Source organism: Carassius carassius, chromosome 15 (assembly GCF_963082965.1).
Source record: "Carassius carassius chromosome 15, fCarCar2.1, whole genome shotgun sequence".
In the NCBI taxonomy this organism is placed as follows: domain Eukaryota; kingdom Metazoa; phylum Chordata; class Actinopteri; order Cypriniformes; family Cyprinidae; genus Carassius; species Carassius carassius.
Window position 1 is genome coordinate 25873151 of NC_081769.1, and position 22855 is coordinate 25896005.

At 39.7% G+C, this 22855-nt stretch overlaps 1 protein-coding gene and 1 long non-coding RNA gene across 5 annotated transcripts; one reads left to right on the plus strand and one right to left on the minus strand.

Moving 5' to 3' along the window:
* Positions 1 to 266: 266 nt before the first annotated feature.
* On the minus strand, positions 267 to 16259 carry LOC132158698 (phosphoinositide 3-kinase regulatory subunit 4-like). 4 transcript variants are annotated; one of them, XM_059568229.1, is made up of 22 exons: positions 15999 to 16259; positions 15722 to 15845; positions 14621 to 15381; positions 14398 to 14531; positions 13210 to 13819; positions 12512 to 12646; positions 12136 to 12357; positions 11887 to 12060; positions 11661 to 11806; positions 11337 to 11540; positions 10605 to 10806; positions 6382 to 6402; positions 5128 to 5225; positions 4673 to 4895; positions 4171 to 4336; positions 3912 to 4076; positions 3555 to 3766; positions 3240 to 3371; positions 1716 to 1816; positions 1530 to 1618; positions 1025 to 1145; positions 267 to 936 (listed from the first exon to the last, which is right to left on the minus strand). In XM_059568229.1, exons 3-22 carry the CDS (start codon positions 15336 to 15338, stop codon positions 766 to 768), a joined length of 4044 nt encoding a protein of 1347 aa, XP_059424212.1. In that variant the 5' UTR covers positions 15339 to 15381; positions 15722 to 15845; positions 15999 to 16259; the 3' UTR covers positions 267 to 765. The 4 variants fall into 4 exon arrangements, with proteins under 4 accessions (XP_059424212.1, XP_059424213.1, XP_059424215.1 ...); XM_059568230.1 differs by lacking the exon at positions 15722 to 15845; XM_059568232.1 differs by lacking the exon at positions 6382 to 6402.
* On the plus strand, positions 7343 to 8681 carry LOC132157813 (uncharacterized). The gene is made up of 3 exons (XR_009437624.1): positions 7343 to 7430; positions 8106 to 8247; positions 8363 to 8681. It is a non-coding gene; the product is annotated as an uncharacterized LOC132157813 (long non-coding RNA).
* Positions 16260 to 22855: the final 6596 nt, after the last annotated feature.

Below are 22855 nucleotides of genomic sequence, written 5' to 3' on the forward strand. Positions count from 1 at the left end.
CCAAAAAAAAAAACTTAAACCTTCTAACAGTCACATTGTGTGTGGATTAAAATGTCAATATATATAAAGTTTTCCAGTCAAGATGTTCTGTGACAGCACTAGTAGTCTGCAATAATATTTTTTTATACTGCTTTGATTAAAATAGTTTTCAGTAATTACACATTTGTTCAAATGTATGCATTTTTTTTATCTTTAAAAATTCTGAAAAACTGATCACAACCTGTTTTACTTCTGTAATCTGACTAGGTTTTCCATAATAAAAAAAGTACTGTTGGATTTGATTTTATTCATTTGGGAATCCATGGGTCTAGAGGTTTCATGTTCACTTGAAACAATGCTAAATATGCTGTGCTCAATGTTTTTTAAACCAAATAAGCAAATAGATATATTTCATGACATTTATTCAGTAATATCCATAACTATTACACAGTGATTATAATGAAAATTTCATGCTCATCCATGTCTTGCACTCAGGCCTCAAAACAAAACTATATGAGTTTAGCTGTGCAGAAAGAACACTATAAGTGTACCTACTGTGTGAAGACCCACCATGTCCTGTTTTCTGCAGTGTTATGATAGAAAAACAAAAACATACAAAGCAAACTTTTCTGTTGGCTTTCAGGGTTTTATATATTTACATTTAATTTATTTAAAGTGGATTTGATGCTAAATGGTTTAATTATATTAATTGGCATTATATTTAAATTTACAGTGCACTTGATCAGATGTCAATTAAACGTGTCCCATCTTCGCACAGGGTTTCTCTTACTTCCAGACTTTGACAATTCCATCTCTAGAAGAGGTGACTATAAAGCCCTGGGTGGTCTGGAAAGTCGCAATATCAGTAATGATGTCATGGTGACCCACAGGAAGCGATTCTGGGCCACGGCGGGGGGTGTCTTCAGTGGGTCCGCTTTTCTGCTTACTGTGGATTTCCTGGTTAGGTCAAAGGGAGACAGAGCAGAACATCAATAAAATATAAATGTGCAGAAAACAGAAAATCAGATGGAAATAAGGTTCAGACCTGTACAACTTCTGTTCCTTCAATGATCTTGCGGTTGTAGAACACAGAAGGACAGTGAAGCGAGTCGTTTGCACAGCCTGCGACGATGTATGATCTCTCAGGGTAGGCCAAATCCCAAAACCTGCAGATATCATACAGAACACACTCAAATTCATAACATGCTCAATATACCTGCACATGCTCTCATAACTTTGGGAATGTAAAACTTTTGCACCCAATTAATAATAATATTTGAGGAAATATCGGTTGTGTCTAAATCTGAATGCAGCTGATTCTGTATAAAGGTATCATCTGAAATTCAGGGTTCGAGATATTTGGAAATTGCTTAAATTGTTTGAATGGAAACAAAAACGTTGCTTTTAAATATGAAATTTTTCACATTAATGTGTTGTAGTCTTTGTAAACAGGTTGTTGTGCAAACATTGGATTTCGAACAAGCCTTGGTGCCTTCTAACCTGCTAAATCTTCACCCCTCAACAGTGATTAGTTTGCTAACTAGTTTCACCTGATTCTCATGTCAGATCCAGCTGTAAGTAGGAGAGGGTTGCCATCAGCAGGGCTGCAGTATATCCCATGAACACTGTGTGGAGACGGCTGCAGAGAACAACAGATTCCAGTGTAATGACAGCAGGCAAGTCTGATTGTATTTTTTATTGTGAAAGTGTATTGTGATGCAGAAGTGACAACATACCTGCATCTCTGAAAGCGGAGGTGCAGAGCTAGCCCACAGGGTGAACTTCCTGTCTCCAGTCTCCATATCCCACATGGACACCTCATTGTTACCTTGGACAGCTAAAGAGAATACGAAAAACCTTTATAACCTTAACCTTTAAACCGTGTGTGTGTGTGTGTGTGTGTGTGTGTGTGTATGTATATACATATATATACATATACATATACATACTAGTGCTGTCAATCGATTAAAAACTTTAACTAGATTAATCACACATTTTTTCTGTGATTAATCGCAATTAAAAAAGAAATGTTTTTGTACGTTTTTAATATATTTTTTAATGTAATAATTTCACAGTTAAATTTAAATACTTGTTTAAATGACATCTTTTTATGAATGAAGGCCAGTATTACTGATATTAATACAGCTACTGATTTTTTTTTTTTTTTTTTTACATTTATTATCAGGCTTCAAAAATATAACAGTTTTTAATTTAAGTAAACTTAAAACAATGCTAACATAAACCCATAATAAATGTCATGTTAACATGTTTTACATGTTTGCCCTTCCTGTCTTAACGGTTAGGAAATATACAGAAATTTAATAAAGTTATCAAAGTTATATGCAGTCTGCACTGCATAAACTATAAATTAAATAGTTAATCCTTATTAAAGCTACAAAAGTTATTTAGTCAAGAGCAGCGAGTCATTTTCTCTGTTCCCTTTGTTCTTTAACTTTACTGACAGGAAGCTTTATTGGCTGCTGTCCCTTTAAGAGCAGACAGACACGCGAATCTCACCGTTTATATACTGTCTATGGATCTCGCCTCATTCTCTCACAACTCTTTTTGTTCATTTTAAACTTTATATAAATCATTTAAGATTGCTCTTATGAGGATAATCGACAAAACTGGCACTTTGGGATGTTTATTGTTAGTTCAAGCGCTTAAGAGAACTGGATTCTGGCGCCCTGTCTATGCATTGTGTGTGTGTGTGTGTGTGTGTGTGTACGTGTGTATGTGTCACATAAGGGCATTCACAGACAGCGCATTCTCTTTTGTCTTGCCGCGCTTGAAATGTTTAAAAGCATTTAAATGAATAAGAGCGTGATCATATAATGTAAAGCTAGCCAACGGATAGCAGAAAATACGGATATATATACATATACATATACATATATATATATATACACATATATATACACATATACATATACATATATATTATATACATATATATATATATATATATATACATATACATATATATATATATAATATACTTTTATTCTTAAAGGATACATTAAATTCCTCAAAAGGGACTGTAAAGACTTGTAATTACAAAAAAAATTTCAACAGAGAATCTTGAGCATCAAATCAGCATATTAAAATGATTTGTGAAGGGCCATGTGATGGAGTAATTGCTTCTGAAAATTCAGCTTAAAAAAAATCTATTTTAAATTGTAATAGTATTTAAAATATTTCTGTTTTACTGTATTTTGATCAAATAAATGTAGCAGTGGTGATCATAAGAGACTTTATACCTGCAATGACAGAGGACTGGTAGAGGGGATGCATTTGCAGGCGTCTGATTCTCGCTCGGGCTGGGTGGGAGTGGCTGGAAATTGGCAACTGAAAACGCATATCCCAGCAAGCCATTGTGCCATTACTTGTGCCTGTGTAAGTATGACACAAAATAAGTCCAAGCTTGACACGGCAAACTTTACGAATCACTACAATGGTATAGGAATTTGCTGAAAACATTCTTCAGTAATTTGGGTTTTGATTGGTACACATGTCTTCTTCACTTGCTTGTACGAGCACCATGAAACACCACCCAAACTATCCAGCCCTCTTACCCACACACAGCCAACACTGATGCATGTCCACAGCAAAGGAAGTGATGAGGCCCAGACGCAGGTCATGGCGGAGGGTCCAGGCATTGCTATTGCTGCGGAGATCCCAACCTACCAAAAAGCCGTTCACAGTGGCATAGGCCAGAACCGTCTGTGCCCCTGAGTTGAAGTGATGTACGTCCACCGCACAGCCCTCATCCTTGGGATCCAGGAACCTGGAAGAGATTCAATGGCTCACTGATCTGACTTGTTGAGTGTCACTGACCTGAGGCTGATGGTCTTGATTTACTCATTTGTACTGTTGTATGGCCTCACACAAATTTAAGATGCTAGAAGTGGAGTTACATAACCTGGACACACCTGGTCTGACAGGGCTGGACTTTGGGTGATTTGGGCGGCTTGTTTGCCTCCACTGCAAGAAGCTGGATGGAACCATTATCTGATGCAACAGCAAGGTAATGTGACCCCTGACAAAAAGTCAGTGTTTTCACATGGCCTCCAATCCGAGAATACGTCAGCACAGACCTGAAACGATCGCATTTTCAATAATTTCAGCTCACATAACAGTAAAACAACAACAACCTAGACCATTTTTAGACGTTGTATAGATATTATCTACCTTGTGGTGGTCGTCTTGCCCTCCATTTTCTGACTGTCCCAGATCTTTACAGTTCCATCATTGGAGCATGTAGCAAAGATGGAGTGCTCGTCAGAGACACAGATTCGATTCACGGCAGATTTGTGCTCGTGGAGATGGGCCACTAGAAGACCTTTTGGATGCCACCCTGCAATGAAACAGCTGTTATTACCAGTGGAAATAACCCATGTGAGGCACACAAGCTAGGAAACACCAACCAACTCCAATTAAAGTAGTTCAAAAAAGTTAGTTACACTACAAGCCACTAACAAAAAGTTACTTAATGGAGCAATATCTTTTAACTCCATGATATTCAGAATTTGATATATAGCTTTTAGTTCCCAATTAAAATGTCTATGCATTTAAAAAAAGAACAGATCAACAAAAGTCAGCTGCATATGTTTTCTATACAAGATGGAGCAAGCAGAGGCTAGACAGCCACACAATGTACTTGTATTAGCTAGATGACATGTGACTGCTGTACCTGGCGGTGGAGGCTTGCTCTCCCACTCTGCACTCTCCATCATCTGTTTGGCCATGCGCTCTGCATTGCATTGTTCTCTTTTCTGCTGCACCAGCTGCTGTAGCTCTGCCTTGCATGTGGTGATGCGCCGCTGGTACGTGGACGTGCCGGTTACAGACTGTACCACTTGAATAATAGGGACTCCTGTGGTTTTCTTGGGCTGAATGGCTCCACTTTCAGGAATCTGAAGAGCAACGGGGAGTTGTGCAAACATAATGAAAAATAATACAAAGCTGCAACATGGACAAATGCACACTAAAAAAGGTGTTGATGAAGAAAGTATGATTGAGGGGGCAGAGAAAGAGCAGGGGAGAGAGCACACTGTTGGCTCAGCAGTCGACCTGGGCTGAGGATGGAACATGAGGGAGGTAAAGAGTCTGTAAGGAGTGCTCAGATCGAATTAGAACATTAGGTACCGTTGAGGGTGCCTGGGCTGAGCTGGGAGGGTCCAGAGAACCAAACATGCTCTTCCACTCTTCGTTCAAGTTGGAGTCCTGTTTCGTATGTTTGCGAGCTGAAAAAGAGAAACAAAATTGACCTTTAGTACTTTAAATTGACCTATTTAAAATAGAAGATGCATTTCTGGATTCTAAAACACTCGGTGCTCAGTTAAAGCGTTAACATGCGGACTGACTCATGTAAATGAAATCAAGCAATTGATTTAGTCACACAGTGACATATAGTACTTAAATTAAGTAAATTCATTAGTTCAAAAAGTTAACTTTAATAGAAGCGAAGCAAACAAAATCAACTTTACTTCCCAAATGCATTAGAAATGAAGAGGACTATACAATATGTTGAAAGTCAAAAAAAAAAAAACTCCTACAACTCCATCTATAGCTGCAGTTTATCACACTTTCACACTACGTAGTTCAAAAAGTGTGTGAGGACTAATAAGGTATAAATCTATTGAGGATAAAAAAAAAGTATAAATGTATTTTAATCCATTGGAATGGGGTGCCTTAAAAAGTAATCATTTATTAAATGATTTTGAAATGTTTTTGAAAAGTCTCACAAAGGCTACATTTACTCGATTAATAATACAGTAAAAACAGCATATTACAATTTGAAAAAACTTTTCTATTACAATATATTTTCTATTGTATTTTTATAATAAAAAAGCTGAATGTTTAACTGACAGTCTTTATTGTTGCATGATCCATTAAAAATCATTCTGATATACTGATTTGGTGCTTATTTCAATATTAATGTAATAAATATATATGATTTAATTTTAGTATTAATGTAATACAAGGTTTAAAATAATCAAATGTATTTTAAATATAAATATTTTTTAACATTAAAATGTTTTTACTGTAACTTCTTATTTCAATTCATTCTTGCTGAATAAGAAAATTATTATAATTTTTTAAATAAAACTAACTGCTAGCGTATACTGGAAAATCTGTTATCCTTTATTAATTCAGTCACCAGCAGCAGCCATACTGAACACTCTGAAAGTACACTCCAGCTAGTATGTACGAAAACTGACTGAAAAAAAAGCATTAGCCAACGTGAGCTGTCGTGCAAAACAAAATGTATACATCCACATCACATCTGCTTGTTATAATGAATTCTCAGATTTAGACACACAAAGCCTCCGACTTAGTCAAAGTGAGTGATTTATAACTTCAAACAGAGCACGGCTGCTTGAGATCTAAACAATTTACCAGAGGCAGAAGGGATGAAGTCTGCAAACAAATGAAAATTAAAGACATTCATTTTAAATGGCGACCCAGTGACATGAGAAGTGTATACATATCCTCAAATAACAGTAAATATGAATGCAGACAGTAGAGCTGAAACTACGAATCGATTTAATCGATTAAAATCGATTATTAAAATAGTTGTCAACTAATTTAGTCATCGATTCGTTGCTAAATAACTTATTTGCCGTAAGCGGCTCATTTCGTGCATATTTCAAATCTGCGGTGACCAAAGTGTGGCAGTAAGGAGCCACCGGAGGTTTTACTCAGCCAGTACAACAGGAGAAGTAGCGAATAGCCAATAGCTGGCCTCGTTTTATGTCACGTGCTTCCCGAACAGCATCTCTGCAGCATACAGCGGGATGTGTGAGTACTTTACTCACGTGTCGCCCCGCCCATATTTCTTTTCCCCGCCTTTGACATTTTGCTCCGAGCCAGCAGGGGGCAGTTTGCGTTGAAATAAACAGAACGGTGGCAACTGCAGCAGCAGAGTAATAACGCTATTCCACGTTGATTGCATGAGGTGAGTAAAAGTGGTTGTGTAAATATCTTATACTATTAAATTCGATGTTCGATCATTTATTTATCCATGGTACGTTCAATTTGAATAATTATTGTTAATAATTGTTATAAATTGCTCATTTTATTGTTCTTTCTGGATTGTAACAGTACACTCTGTACATGGCTTTAGTTCTTAGGTTTGATTTTACAGAGGTATGCCATTACATTTGTCAAGTTATTTGAACAGACATGCATGATTATTGTGTGTATATTATTATTATTATTTTTCAGGATGACATGATCAGGAGGAGGTGGTGTTCTGTTCTCCTCCTGGACAGCTTCACTCCGCAAATGTATGTAGCTGTTTGAATGTTGCTACATGAAACATTACTCTGTACTATATCTAGCAATATACCTACCTCTTGACATTTGTTCTTTTAGAGCTCAACCACTGAGGGGAGGAACTTCACAATTCAAAAGACAGTGTCTTCAGGCAGAGTCCAGCAAAGCAGGTTATTTGTGCACATACATTCATTAAGAACTAATCATTACATGTGTGTACATGCAGAGGTATTTTAGTTTTTACAGCTACATAGTTGTTCAGATATGAAATTGGGATTATGTACAAGTACTATATTGGTCAGCACCGTGGATTATTTCATATATAGCTATCAGTTAACATCAGCATCAAAGACATTTAAAAACATTTCATCTTAATTCATTTTCAGACAGCAGCGAGTGTTTTAAATAACTTCTGTTTGCGATCTAATGTGGATTTTGTTCACCATATAAGACAGAAATATTTATATTCAATGTAAAAGATCTTCATGTGGATCATGCATACAAATATATACAAATATCTCACTGGATTATTACAATTAATGGCAAAATGAATGTGTGGAAATGTAAACTAATATACCCTACTGACACACTACAGCAAAAGATATAAATAATTGTCTTAAAACTATTTTTTTCAATGTGAAAATACTAACATGCCTAATACTTCTGCACAGTACTGTATATATTAACATTTTATTAGTGGTATTATAAAAGAATGAGTATGCAGTTGTGACAACAATCTATAGAGTTTGTTTAAAGCAAGGTTGTCTGTATTCAGTGTTTATATAATGTTTAATAACTTTTATATACTTGTATAAATAAACCTATGTATGTTTTTGATTCAACAGCTTCCCCTGGAAATCCTCAGTGAAGTTATTTTGTCAGCGGGTGACTCTGCATATTTGACACTTTCTCTGGTTTGCAGATGGTTTAGGGATGTGGTCACTCAAGAAGTTTTCCGGAAAGCGGCACACTTTGCCTGGCTAGACAGTAAGATTTCCCCCTGTTTAATGCTCATTCTCCAATTGAACTTTGTAGTATGAGGCTGTTAAACTTTTTTTATTATTATTATTATCTTTCCTGTATTTTGTCTTTACACTATAAGTTGTGGCCAACTGGAAGAATTGTCCTCCTGTCTACCAGAACGAGTTCAGACGGATGTACAGCATCAGGGAATGCTTGCAGTGCAGAGCCCTTTTCAAGTTTAACCCACCAGGGTACAGGGAAGAGGCCGGCGTGGTGATCTTCTGGGCTTTTGTTTACACAGGATTTTGTTCCAAGGATGGTTTTTTTTTTTTTTTTTTTTTGCGGCATGAAACACATTTTTGTGTTCATTGAAGGGAAATAGAGAATGAACTGAGATCAACTGGTTTTGATGTATTAATTGATGTCATTTAAAGTTAAACTTTGCAGTGTATAATGTTTTAATAAAAAAGCTATGGCAAACGCGTGACGAGTGACAGAAAGTGACGAGTGTTTTTGGGCAAGTTCTTCAGAACCTGTATAGTTCCTTCTTTGCAAAAGTTTATTGTAGTAAAAATATTTGTTGGCATATTAATTACCATGTGCTGTAATTATAAAAACACCATAGTTTAACTATAGTTTTTGTAGCAGATCCATGGTAAATTTTCGTAAGGGCTAAGGGAATGTTCAGTATATTATTGGTGACGTTCAAAGACTGGTGACAATTTGTTACACACACACACACATACATATATATATGTGTATATATCATTTGAATATATAAATCAAGGTACTCCATGACTATCTACATAACCATACTTCGCATTATATTGCCGTGTCATTTTCAAAAACCAGCGAGTAATGCCGAGGTAGCGTCTACAGCTGTTGAGGGAGTAATTGTAAATTAGACCATTTATTTCTGTTCTGTTCGTCGTAATCCAAAACTCTTTGTATTTATACGGGATGTTGTGGAAACGCAACAATAAATGCAAAAACACAACATTTATATTCCCTTTTTAATTTGTATTAAAAGTTTATTCATCTGAGTGTCTACTTCCGCATTCCAATCCTGCTCACAGCGTATGCGCGCTCATAATGGAAGCGACGCACCCGTTTTTCCAGGCGCGTCCGCACCGCATCGAGTTAAAAACATTTCAACTTTTCAGAACTTTTCAGAACCGCGGGTCATGTGACAAGAACTAAATAATCAGCTTCATCCTTTCCCGTAACAACGTTAAAAGCTCAGCCAAGATGAAGGAACAGCTGATCATAGCTGTATATGGATTTCCATTTTGAAATAAATTTAGTAGCAGAGCTACTGCAAGCGATTTTTAGAGCTGCAAATCCATTTATCCTTTGCTGAAATTTCCGCGTCTTCAAGGAGAGAGCACGTCATGGTTGCTTAGCAAAGGCAGACGCCTCAGGGGCGCAACTGCATGAGCGCTTTGGAAAGAAGGAGAAAGCGGTGCGCCTAGCGTTTTCCACGCGTTTTTAGGCGCGATATGTGAACGGCCCCTAAGACTTTCATTTGTGCAGATTCTCCAGTAACAATGTTGTTTGCAAATGTTTAGTTGTAAAAGCTGATAACATTGCTTTTTAACAGTTAACATTTAAAGCTTTACAAACATGTTCTGTGATCAGTTTGTCGTTTACCAGTTCCATAATTCAGTCGTGCAGCCTAATTATGACTGAATGAGAGAGGTAAATATTTAAAGATATTTGAAATGCATTTCTTTTTCTAAGTATTCACTGCTCTTATTCACACAGCAGGTTTTTTGTGTGTCCGATTTTTTTTCTTCTGGACAACCTTCTGATGGATTTTACTTTAAATTGTGAGTTCCATTCAGGTTTCATGCCATTGGCACTTTATTTGAAGGATTGTTTACAATTTCACAGCATAAGCTATAAAGCTGTTTCCCAGTAAATAAAAAAAACGCATTGCAATCTTATTCTGTTTTATCCTTATTCTTCGTGAAAATATGTTCTGAAAGATTCCTTAATAAGCTTTGTTCGGGATGTTAAACTACTTTAGGAGCTCTAAGGACTACCATGGTGAAAACATTATTTGAAATCTCCTTGTGAAATTTGCTAGAGTACGGGTCAGTGTTTTGATTGCAGAAGAGTTCAACAAAGGATCACTAACACATAATAAAACAACTCCAGGTATATTTTTTATGAGGATATGACAATTCAAAATGGTTAAAATCTCTTAAAAATATATGCTGAATGATAAAGACCCTTTATTAATAATTTACTTGGGGGGGGGGGGGACTAAAATATAAGTACATAAACCGATTAATTGATTAATCGTAAAAATAATCGACAGATTAATCGATTATCAAATAATCGTTAGTTGCAGCCCTAGCAGACAGTGTGTCACCCACCTCTCTTGTCTTCAAACTCCTGCTTGGGCTTGATGAGGTCCACCTGTCGGCCAGTGATGCCCACTGTACCGAGATCAATGACTCCACTGTGGGCTCCATCACTTAGGTGGCTCTGGTCTATGATGTTGGCTTTGGCCTTGTTGGATTTGAGCATGAAGTCTTTCAGAGCTAGGAGCTTGTCCTCTTCAGCCTCCGTCATCCCCTGATAGAAACCATATGATACGGCTTAACAATTTATACAAGTGTGACATAAGGCAAGGCAACACTTCTATTAATCAGTTATTACTCATTTGATAGCATTCTAGTGGAAGAACATAGAGGGTCCATCCACTGGTTGAAAGATTTTGTATTGTATTGGCACTTTGTATTGTATTGGAAAGAATAACCTACAGTATAAAGGGCAAAATAAAGGACTACCATAAAATTTGGGATCTTTTTATTCAGTTTCTGGAAAATAAGCAAATATTGGCACAGGAAAAAGATACCTCACCCTACTGATTGATATGCATATACATACACTTTTGTACATGAAAATATGTAGATATATCTGTCTTAGCATTTGCATAACAACTTCTTTATCTGTATAACTGAGTTTTAGATGCTTTGGAGGTGGGGAATTAAGATTTAAAACAGCAGCCTTATACATAATGAAGACAATACAAATTAAATATAAAAATAAATCAATAGTAATAATAATAAAAAAAAGTAAAAAAAAAAATTATTTTTCCTGACCTGTGAAAGAAGTTTCTTAAGCAGCTGGGCAATTGCGGGATCCTCAGGAATGGGGCATTCTGGGATGGAGCCGTTGCGCTTTTTTTGGCGGAGTAACAGATGTCTGAAGAGGCTTCCGATGTCTTTGGAACGCAGCGCATAATCAAAGATGGAGCGACTTATGGGTTCTTTCAACACACTGAGCAACACAATCTCCTTATCAATCTGTCCAAAGAGTTAAATACTGAAGTGAAAATTCTGCCATCATTTATGTTGTTCCAAACATTTATAACTTTATAACAACCTTTCTTCTGTGAAACACAAAAGGAGAGTTTTATTCATCACCTGTATAATAGGCTGTGTGATGAAAGGGCTGAGATGAGGCATGAGTTTGCAGTAGACGTCAGCGATGCTGAGGTGCTGAGCGACAACTGTGATGAAACCCACAGCTCCATAGCGGATCCACAGATTGGGGTGACATAAGAAAGGAGCTGTGGAACAGTAACAATTATACACAATAATTATGAAGCACATTATACAACGGCATACAAAAGAGCAGAATTTCTCTCACCAATATCACTGACAAACTCGTAGATGTGAGGTTTCTGCAGTAGCCCCAGCTGACACATGCAAGTGAGAGCATTGAGAGCTTTATAAATTACAAACTCCTCGGCATCACTCAGGCCTTGCTGCAGAAGAGGCTTTAGGATGGAGGAACTCTGCCAACCCACATATGCTGCTACACCTGCAGGGAGGAGGACATTTGGTTACATGTTGTGACTGTCTGATATTATATTAAGTGACAGTGACGGCAACCTACCTACTATGCTGTCAAAGAAAGCTCCACGGAGGTGCCAGTCATTCTTGTCGTTGAGGAAGGTGATCATGTGGGAGAGAAGGACATCATTGGCTTTCTGCCTGCCGAAGAACACGCAGAGGCGGGTGATGCCGTTCTCCATCAGCGTCTGTTTGACAATGTTCTCGGGGTCGCTCAGTAAAGTCACCACCTTCTGCTGAACCATCTCATGCAAGGCCTGCAGCTCTTTGGACAAGGGATGGATCATATCCACAGCATTTTAATGACAGCCGTGTAAGCTGGCTATTACTGTAGTGCAAAAAGTTATATACGGACAATATCTATTAATCTTTTTAAGACTACCATAAAAGTGAGATTTTATTGGAGAGTAGTTATTTACCTGAATCATAGTTTTCATTGGGGGGGAGGGTTTCTTCTGTGTCCTCTCCATTGAGGTCTTGCTCAGAGCTCAAATTATTCTCCTGCACCAGCTCCAGAAAACGAAGTGCTGTCTCTGCCAAGTGTGCTATGTTCTCTATATATATATAATATAACAATTTTTTAAATATTTGGGGTCGGTAAGATTTTTTTTTTTTAATTTTTTTACTCACCTAGGCTGTGTTTATTTGATTGAAAATACTGTATAAATAGTAATACTGTGAAAAATAATTACAATTTAAAACAACTGCTTTATATTTTTTATATAATTAGCAGTTAATTGAAATGTCAATGCTATCACTTTTGTACAATTGAAAGCATTACTGCAGAAAAGTGTAAAACTATGAATTTCTTATTTTAAAAAATCTTACTGACCCCAAAATTTTGAACTGTAAGATAAGGAATTGCATTAAATTTTATAAATATATATTGAGTCAATATGAAATGGCTTTCACAATCCATTTCACTTGTGTGATCTAAGAAATTTCAAAGTATTTCCAATTTAAATGGATTTTTTTGTTTTCTCAAATTATTTGTTTTATTTAAAATAAGAGACTGATTGGATTGTGAAAACTAGTATTTACACATTTAAAAAGAGCAATTTAGACAAGACAATTTAGGAACAATTTACTCCAGCATTTATTTTATTACTAAAAATACCTGCATAAGCAAGTCTGACAATTGTGGCTTCATCTTGGGCCAAGTGGGCAATCCCAGGTAAAATGTATTCTGGGTAGATATTGACATCATTGCGAGGAACTTCCTTGACCAGCGCCAGCACTTTAGTCAGTGTGCGGACAGCCTCAGCCCTGACGCGCGGCATAGAGTCATTGCAGAAGTGCAGTAAGTAAGGTGTAATCCTGTCCAGCACAATCTCCACATTCAGCCGGCCTGCCAGATGAAGAATCAGCTCCAGTGCTGCCAGCTTGGAGTCGCAGTAACGCAGTGTCTGCAGACAGGATGTGATCACTGACACCAGCACCACCAGCCCCTGCTCCTTAGATAAACTAAGCTCCTGAGATTCCTTCTCCGGTTTTTCAGTTTTCCCGGTTTGCCCGCCACTGCACAAGTTATTAAGGATGTTCTCCAGGTTCTTACGAATGACCAACACCCTTTCATCAGCAGACTGGAAGGTCTCCTTGGCAAACTGAGCCATGTAGGGCTGAAGGAAAGTATAAAAGATTTCTGGGAAAGCTTTGCCTCGCTGCTGCTTTAGATATTCTTCGGCTGTAAGACGCTTTTCCGGTTCTCGCTGCACCATTTGTGCAACCTGCATAGAGTGGATGAAATTATACAGAGTACTACCTAGTATCTAACTAACTAGTATCATATTATTTATTAAATTTCATAATTATTATGTAATTTATTACACACCACTATTGAAAAGATTGGGGTGAGTAAGATTTTATATATATATATATATATATATATATATATTATATAAATATTAAATTCTGTCTCTGCTCTTTTGAACTTTGTCAAATCCCGAAAAAGAAGGCATCACGATTTCCAGAAAAATTAAGCTGCACAATTGCTTAAACATTAATAATAATAATAATAATGTTTCTTGGGCATCAAATATGCATATTAGAATCATTTCGGATCTTTGCCATCAAAATAATAAATTTTATTTTAAAATATGTTAAAATAGCAAAATATTATTTCACAGTATTACTGCTTTTATTATACGAAAAAACAAAAAATGTCTCGGTGAGCACAAGAGACATTTTCACTCAAAAAAACAACAACTGACCAACCCCAAACTTATGAATGGAAGTGTAAAAATTTGCAAAACCTAAAGTGAAATAATACAAAGTGTCTAAAATCTCATATGAATAGAAATGCTACCAGTTCCCTAATACTGCGATCTTCAATTTTCATCAGCACTTGTTCGGTTTGGAAATGCCCTTTACGGTAAGCCAGCAATTGTGAGAGGTCAAAGAGTGGGACACCCTCTGTAAACAACTCTGCAATCACACAACCTGTCAAAAAATAATAAAAGAGAAAGATGTTTGTAAAATGTGTCATATTATAATGCAACAAACAGAACAAATATAATGGTGATGGCTACCAGCTGAGAAGATGTCCATGGGCTGCTTGAGTTCTCCCCTGGTCCTCTGGCTATTGCTGGAGAGATCCACAAGCGGAGTTGTCTGGTCACTTTCTGTGGCAAACATGCTGCCATCCACAAATCTTTCTGGTGCAATATAGCATGTTCTCCTCCTGGATGTGTCGAAGAAGTAGTTGAAATCTGCAGGGTTGTCTTCAGGTAAGTATGTAGGTTTAAAACTAGCAAAGTCTGTGAGAAGCACCCAGTTCCAGCTTGTCACCATAACATTTTCTGTTTTAATGTCACCATGACGCACTCCAGATTTATGGGCCTGGTCCACAGCATTGAGGAGCTGGAAGGCGATCCACTTCTTCTCCACATTGTTGAGGAACGGTCGCGTGCTGATGCGGTCATACAAGTTATCCCGAACATACTGCCGAAATAGTATGGCTGCTTTCTCAGTAAGAGTGGCTTTTTGAAAAGGCAGACAGTTCTGACAGGAGTGCAGTCTGATTTTCAGCTCCTCCAGCTCTTGTTTGTAGCTGGTCAGGGGCAGAGAGGGGTCCTGGATCGCAAAAACCTTAACCACAACCAATCCTTCTTTGTGTTTCGCCCGGGCCACTTTGAAAAACCGCGTACTGCCAAGACTTTTGTCATATCCATAATCATGGATGTCAGAGAAGTAACTATCCACTGAAAGAATCTGTGATGGAGCAATTCCAGCCAGCTGGTTCCCCATCTCACTGGATCAGAGATGGTTGTGCTCAAAGACAAATGTATACCTATTATAGATAGACAGAAGATGGTTCTGCAGTGTACTATTACAACATTCAGCTTTTTCTTATTACCCTGAATCAACATACAGAACTAACAAATATTGCTAATTACTATGCATTCACATAATCATTGCTGTTAATAGTGTTCATCGTCTGGTTGACTACGTCTTGTATTATTATTATTTTTTGAAATACCTGTCATATGCACCTAAACTGACAGTCACCACTTATAAGCTACTACTAAATATTGTAGAAACTTAATTTTCTGTAAAGTTGCTTTGCAATGATTTGTATCGTAAAAAACGCTATACAAATAAACTTGAATTGAATTATTACTAATAATTACCTGCAACTGGAGTAGATGCATGCAAAGTTTTGTCATAAATTTAGTATAATCTTCAGATTCGGTCTTCTGCACATACAGTGTCACGAGACATAAAATGCTGCATCATATCTGTTAGCAATACAAGCTAGAAAACATATTTACTATTTACATTACTAACTATTTACATTATTGCAATTTTCTCTCGATATAAACTGACAGTTATAAAGTATTATGTAAAGTACATTTGCGTATATATTGTTTGTTTACAGCACTGATGTAAAAATAAACGATTGTTTACCTGATTCTTTGAGCCCCGCGCGCTGTCACCTGACCGACTGGTAAGCAATAGTTATTTCTTCCCGCCTTAGTCAAAATGACATTCTACATTTTGCCCACGTTAAAACGAACGTTACTTACAAACATGTCAAAACACACGAACAATATAGTATACAGACATTTACATAAAAGAGCCGCTTCATTTGTTATTATGTCAAGGGAGTGAACTAGAGATGTGCGTCTCCATTGGTTGATCTGAGATCTGTTCCTCAGCTCAATAGCGATAACGTATTGGATGAAATGTCTTATGTGACTGATCCCAGATCAACCGCTAAACCGGAAACTGGAAGACATCGTTCAGGATGTTCGGACTTTAGTTGTGTAGAGCCAGAGCCCGTCTACGGAGAGCCTTCCCACTGTACCGAATTGTTTTTGCAGTTCCACCAGAGTTCCACTGGGGGCGATCGCCATGAGTGCAAAATGGATGGGAGTCTATGGGGCTAGACGGCTAAATTTGTCCCTTTCACCCGATTGCCGTTGAGAAATCTCAGACCTGATTGTAGGTTTTGCAAGTTCAATATGGGTTATAGGTCGAAAGTTGAATGAACGAGTACTTATGTCCTTTCGATTTCTTACAAGTTGAGTTGTTGTTGCCCATAACACGCTAGCATTCTGCTAATGAACGCTGATTGGTCAGTGAAGGACTAATTACGAACAGAGATACCGCTTGGCATCCGAATCCGAATCAGCGGGATCAGAACGTTAGAAGATGTTTTTCTTTCTCTTTTTTTTTTGGTTGCTGGCACATTTATCTGCCTATTGTTATGTATGTACTGTAAAATTTACACGGAAAATAAATTGAATTTGAGTACTTGTTGTGTTATTCTTGTGTTAAGAAATACCGGATACATATGGTATATATCGTTCGCGTATTTACAATAAGAAAGGAATTCATAAAAAAAAAGTTTTAATTCTTTGCTGTATAACTGACTACCCAATTAAATAATGTTGTCAAACCAGTTCTTTAAAAAAGAGATTTGTTTGTATTGAATGTTTCTATAATTTCGTATGAAATAGCGATGCAGAGAAAAATTATGCTTTTATAGCTATTAATGACCAAGATGGGAGCATTAGTTTGTTTATGTTTACTGCCTAAAAAGTGTGTTTTCTATTCGTAAAACCCCATTATAAAAACCCACAGGAAAACCTTGAGGGAACCAGCGGAGAATTAGTCTTTATTAGTCATGTCATGTTATGTTATTTTGACATCACAACTAAAAAGACACGCAGGGATAGCAATAATTTAAACCTGATCTAAACCTATTATACATCTATTATTATATACTTATATTTTATTGTATGTTGTACTCGTAATGTTATTAACACTTTAGTACGATTTATACTACATTTACTTTTTAAATATCACATCACTTTTACTATATTTCTACTCTATTGCTCTGCACTGTATCATTGCATACTATTTTACCACTGTAACTCTTACTGGATCCATAAAGGATTATCAGTTACATTTCTTATTGTTTATTGTGGAGTTCAATATCTTGCTATGAAAATATAGAAAGCAGACTACCAGTGTGTACATTTTTTATTTGTATTTACTGATTTTTATTTGTATTTACTGATTTTTATTATTATTATTAGTATTATTATTAGTAGTAGTATTATTATTATTATCAATGATGGTCAATTATTAGCAAGTAAATATGAATTATTTCGATTTGTTTTCAGTATTTCAAAGGGAATGAGCTGTGTTCTGCGCTGAAGCACAAGAAAAGATAAAATGCTGGGGTTGAAGACAGAGAAAACAATTTTCACAAAAAAAACAAATTTACATTAGATTATATTACATATATATATAACACAGTTATACTACATTAATATAAGAATTGTTACCAGAAAAAAATAGTCAAATCAACAAGCGTGACAAGTGTAAGCTTTCACAATTTCTAACGAAAAAAAACAGTTTTTTTTAATTCCATGTAGATCACAAACCACTGAAATCGGCCAATACAGACCTATGTGAACGTTATTGCGTTTTTATACAGAAAAAAACGCAGCTCCTCCGTTCCCTTTCATAGGTCACTTCAATGCTGCGGTGACGTCACCGCTATGGGAACACCTTCGGTGAGACGAATGTCTGAAGCCCTATACCATCCCGCCAATCCTATTGGCCAAATAGCGCGTGGCACCGCCCATGCATGCGTACGCATATATATACCTGGTGCCGCGCGCCATTTCACTCAGATTGCATTCCTTCAGTACGAAGCGAATCTTCTGTGCCCTATTATCTCGCGTTCTCAGCGATCATCTACGAGCAGTATACTCCTCTCCGCGGACGCGATGAGTCAACGAAAGGTAGGAGCCGTATGATGGGTTATCACGAGGAGGCACTTATGAGAGGTTCGTTGCAGCCTCTCTACAGGTTCTCTCCTTGATAGCCTATGGCTACAGTAAAATATGCATACACTTCCCCTGTGCACTACGCCAATAGGAAGTATCCGCGCTCTGGAGTGTATTTCTTAAGTCGCCTCGCGTCTAACCCCCACCGTTTTGCTTCTGCGGTCGCCGAGGTCCTGCACGAGGTGTTGGTTAGGGGCGATATGTGCGGCTTGACTATGAATACAGTGATGCACTGGAGTTCCATGTGCTCGCTCTCCCCCACTCGAGCGCGTTAATCAACAGTTTTTGCTCTTCAAATGGTGGATTACGGCTCACACAGCCGCCGCGTTTTCGCTAGCGGCTTGGCCCGATGTTATCTTGTTGGATTGAATCCTGCCGTGGATACGCTTTAGGATTATATGTTAATATACCAGGGACTATGCCCTTCACTGAGAGTGCTGTTAGACTGCTAATGCACATCTACCCTCTCACTGCAGTCCCCATACTCTAACTTTGACTGTCTCGCAGCAAAGGCACCTCGAGCGTCATTGAATGGAGCTATCATTCGCGCGCCCCCTCAGACACTCTGCACAATCCAGCCTTCAGAGTTTGAGGGACGGCGCGGAGGCTGGCAAATATGGCCAGCGTATGACGGCTCACACAGCCGCCGCGTTCTCGCTAGCGGCGCGGCCCGATGTTTATCTTGTTGGATTAAATCCTGCCGTGGATACGCTTCAGGATTATACACAACGAAACGCAGCGAATGTGACGCATGCGTTTTTCCTTCATGTTTGCCAAGGACTGTGCCCGCCTCCAGAGAGCGCTGTTGGACTGCTAATGCACATCTAAGCCTCTCACTGCAGTTTCCACACTCTAACATTTGACTGTCTCGCAGCAAGGGCACCTCGAGCGTCATTTAACTGAGCTATCATTTGAGTGCCCCCTCAGACACTCTGCACAATCCAGCCTTCAGAGTTTGAGGGACGGCGCGGAGGCTGGCAAAGATGGCCAGCGGATGATGGTTCACACGGCCGCCGCGTTCTCGCTAGCGGCATGGCCCGATGTTTATCTTGTTGGATTAAATCCTGCCGTGGATACGCTTCAGGATTATACACAACGAAACGCAGCGAGTTTGATGCATGCGTTTCCTTCATGTTCTCTAACATTGACTGTCTCGCAGCAAAGACACCTCGAGCGTCATTGAACTGAGCTATCATTTGCGCGCCCCCTCAGCTCTGCATAATCCAGCCTTCAGAGTTTGAGGGACGGCGCGGAGGCTGGCAAAGATGGCCAGCGTATGACGGTTCACACAGCCGCCGCGTTCTCGCTAGCGGCGTGGTTCGATATTTATCTTGTTGGATTAAATCCTGCCGTGGATATGCTTCAGGATTATACACAACGAAACGCAGCGATTTTGATGCATGCGTTTTCCTTCATGTTCTCTAACATTGACTGTCTCGCAGCAAGGGCACCTCGAGCATCATTGAACTGAGCTCTCATTCGCGCGCCCCCTCAGACACTCTGCACAATTCAGCCTTCAGAGTTTGAGGGACGGCGCGGAGGCTGGCAAAGATGGCCAGTGTATGAAAGCTCACACAGCTGCCGTGTTCTCGCTAGCAGCGTGGCCCGATGTTTATCTTGTTGGATTAAATCCTGCCGTGGATACGCTTCAGAATTATACACAACGAAACGCAGCGAGTTTGACGCATGCGTTTTCCTTAATGTTTGCCAGGGACTGTGCCCTCCACCAGAGAGTGCTGTTGGATTGCTATGCACATCTAACCCTCTCACTGCATTCCCCACACACTCTACATTGTCTGCCTCGCAGCAAACGGTGCTTCGAGCAGCATTGGATTGAGCTGTAATGCCAAGCGTTCCCTCAGACACTCTGCGCAATCCAGCTTTCAGAATTCGAGGGGCGATTCAAGGGTCCTGCACAGACGACCCATTTATGACGGCTCGCACAGCCGCCGTTTTTCGCTAGCGGCAGAGCCCGATGTTCAATCTGTTGGCCTAATTCCTGCCGTGGACACGTTTCAGGATTATACACAACAAGACGCAACGGCTCTTATACATACACTTCCCCTGTGCACGAACGCCACAAGCTTTTCGTACCCGGACATTTTAACATGTATGACAGCGTTGCAGGAAGCGGAAATTTTGAGACCGCTAGTATGGTCTCGGGCCGTGTGTGAACGCTTGCCTGACATTTCTCTATGGGTGTTACGCACGATTTGTCACGGATACACCATTCAGGTTCAATAAGGCCCGCCTCCTTTCCGCATAATTCTTTCCACGGCGGCGAAGCCGATGGAAATAGCGGTGCTACGACAGGAGATGTCAACTCTGCTGAGCAAAGGGGCTATAGAGGAAGTACACCCCTCTCAGATGGAGGCGGGGTTTTTTACAGCCGTCATTTTGAAAGAAAAAAAAAACACGACGGATTACGACCCATTCTGGATTTACACCATCTGAATCTTGCACTCAGGCTGAGGAAATTCAAGATTTTGATGATCATCAGGAGACTCAGGAAGTTCCTCAGATTCGCTTTAGAGAGCAAAGCGTATCAGTACTTCTCAAAGTGCATGGATGGATCTCTGGCCCCGTTGCGGCCCCAGGGCGTTCGTGTTTGAACTATTTTAGGCGATTGGCTGGTGTTTAGCGCAATCGCAGACTCAAGCACACTCTCATGGGGACTTTGTGCTGAATCATTTAACAGCCTGGGCTTACGCATGGAATGTTTCACCCCGTTGTCTCCGCATCGGACGATTCCGGTGACACGGCGATGTGTGATGTCGTTAAAACTATGTATGTCAACCGAATTCTCCTGACCAGAGTCCGGCTGGGGATTTGCGCTTCCCGAGAGACTGTCATGACGGATGCGTCTTTGACCGACTGGGGAGCTGTTTGTCAAGGGAGTTGGCACATAAACAGGTTGGAATTACTGGCTGTTTTTCTGGCTCTCCAGTATTTCTCGAATCTGCTGATCGGCCGTCATGTGCTGCTCAGATCAGACAACACAGCGGTTGTGTCATATCTGAATCATCAGAGAGGATTATGCTCATGCCCCCTGTGCAGGCTGGCGAAAAATGTTCTTTGGTTTCAGAACTAAATTCTATCGATCCGAGCTGTTCATGTCCCCGGACGTTGGACTTTGGAGCGAATTTGCTATCCAGGCAGACTCTGGAGCAAGCGGAGTGGGGATTGCACCCCCAAACGGTAGTCTCCTATGGCAGATTTTCGGGGAAGCAAAGTGGTTTTGTTTGCGTCAAACACGACTACGCATTACCCGCCTTGGTTCTCCCTATGCCCTCCAGCACCCCTGGACTTGGATGCATTAGCCCACAACTGGCCCAGGACCAGTTTGTATGGGTTTTCCCCCAATCTGTCTGATTTCGGCGGTATTATGCAGAATACGGGTGGACAGGGTGGAACAGCTGCTGCTGGTGGCTCCGCGGTGGCACACACACAGCCGTGGTTTTTGGATCTGATCAATCTGTTAGCGGGCTCTCCATGGGAGATTCCCCTCAGACAGGATTTATTATCACAAGCACAGGGACTGATTTGGCACCCGAGGCCAGATCTATGGAATCTGTGTGCGTGGCCTCTGAGCGGAGTGAGTTCATATGTCCCGGTCTTTCTGCTGAAACTACCGAGACTATACTGAATATAGTCAGTAACCCTAACCCTAACCCTAACCCTAACCTAACCCTGGTGTGAAACTCATAATATGGATCCAGTTTACTGCCCAGTGGCGTTAGTACTGGAGTTCCTTCAGGAACGTTTTTCAGATGGAGTGACACCAGCTACCCTAAGGTTTACGTGGCAGCAATTCAGCTTACCACGAATATATAAATGGTGCCTCAGTGGGCCGTCATCCACTGTTTCTCGTTCATACAGGGTGCGCGACGGCTGAGGCCTTTTCCGCCCCGTGCGAGTTCCTTCATGGTTTTTCCATTGTTTTGCATGGTTTATCAGGGCATCTGTTTGATCCCTTGGAATTTGTTCCGGATAAATCCTGACTTTATAGCACAGACTCTGTGAAAGTGTTGTTGCGACCAAGGCCTAATTATGTCCCTAGGTCGCATCTATCTCTTTCGCTTTCAGCAGGTGGTCCTGGAGGCTTTTTCCCCTGCTGTGGCGAAGTCTGGAGATCTAAGTCTTGCCCTGTGAGAGCTTAAGACTTATTTGGATCGTACTGCCCCATGATTGAGTCTGACCAGCTGTTGTCTGTTTGGACAAAGGAATAAAGGCCATGCGGTTACAAACAACGCATGTCCCATTGGCTGGTGGAGGCAATATATTTAGCCTATGAGGCGCGCGGGCTCGCTTCGCCCTTAGGAGTAAAAGGTCATTCCACGAGAGCAGTGGCTTCTTCTCAAGCCTTTCTCAGTGGATCTTCTATGGATGATATCTGTGCTGCGGCAGGCTGGTCCTCACCGAGCACTTTTATCAAGACTTACAGTCTGGATGTGAGGATGG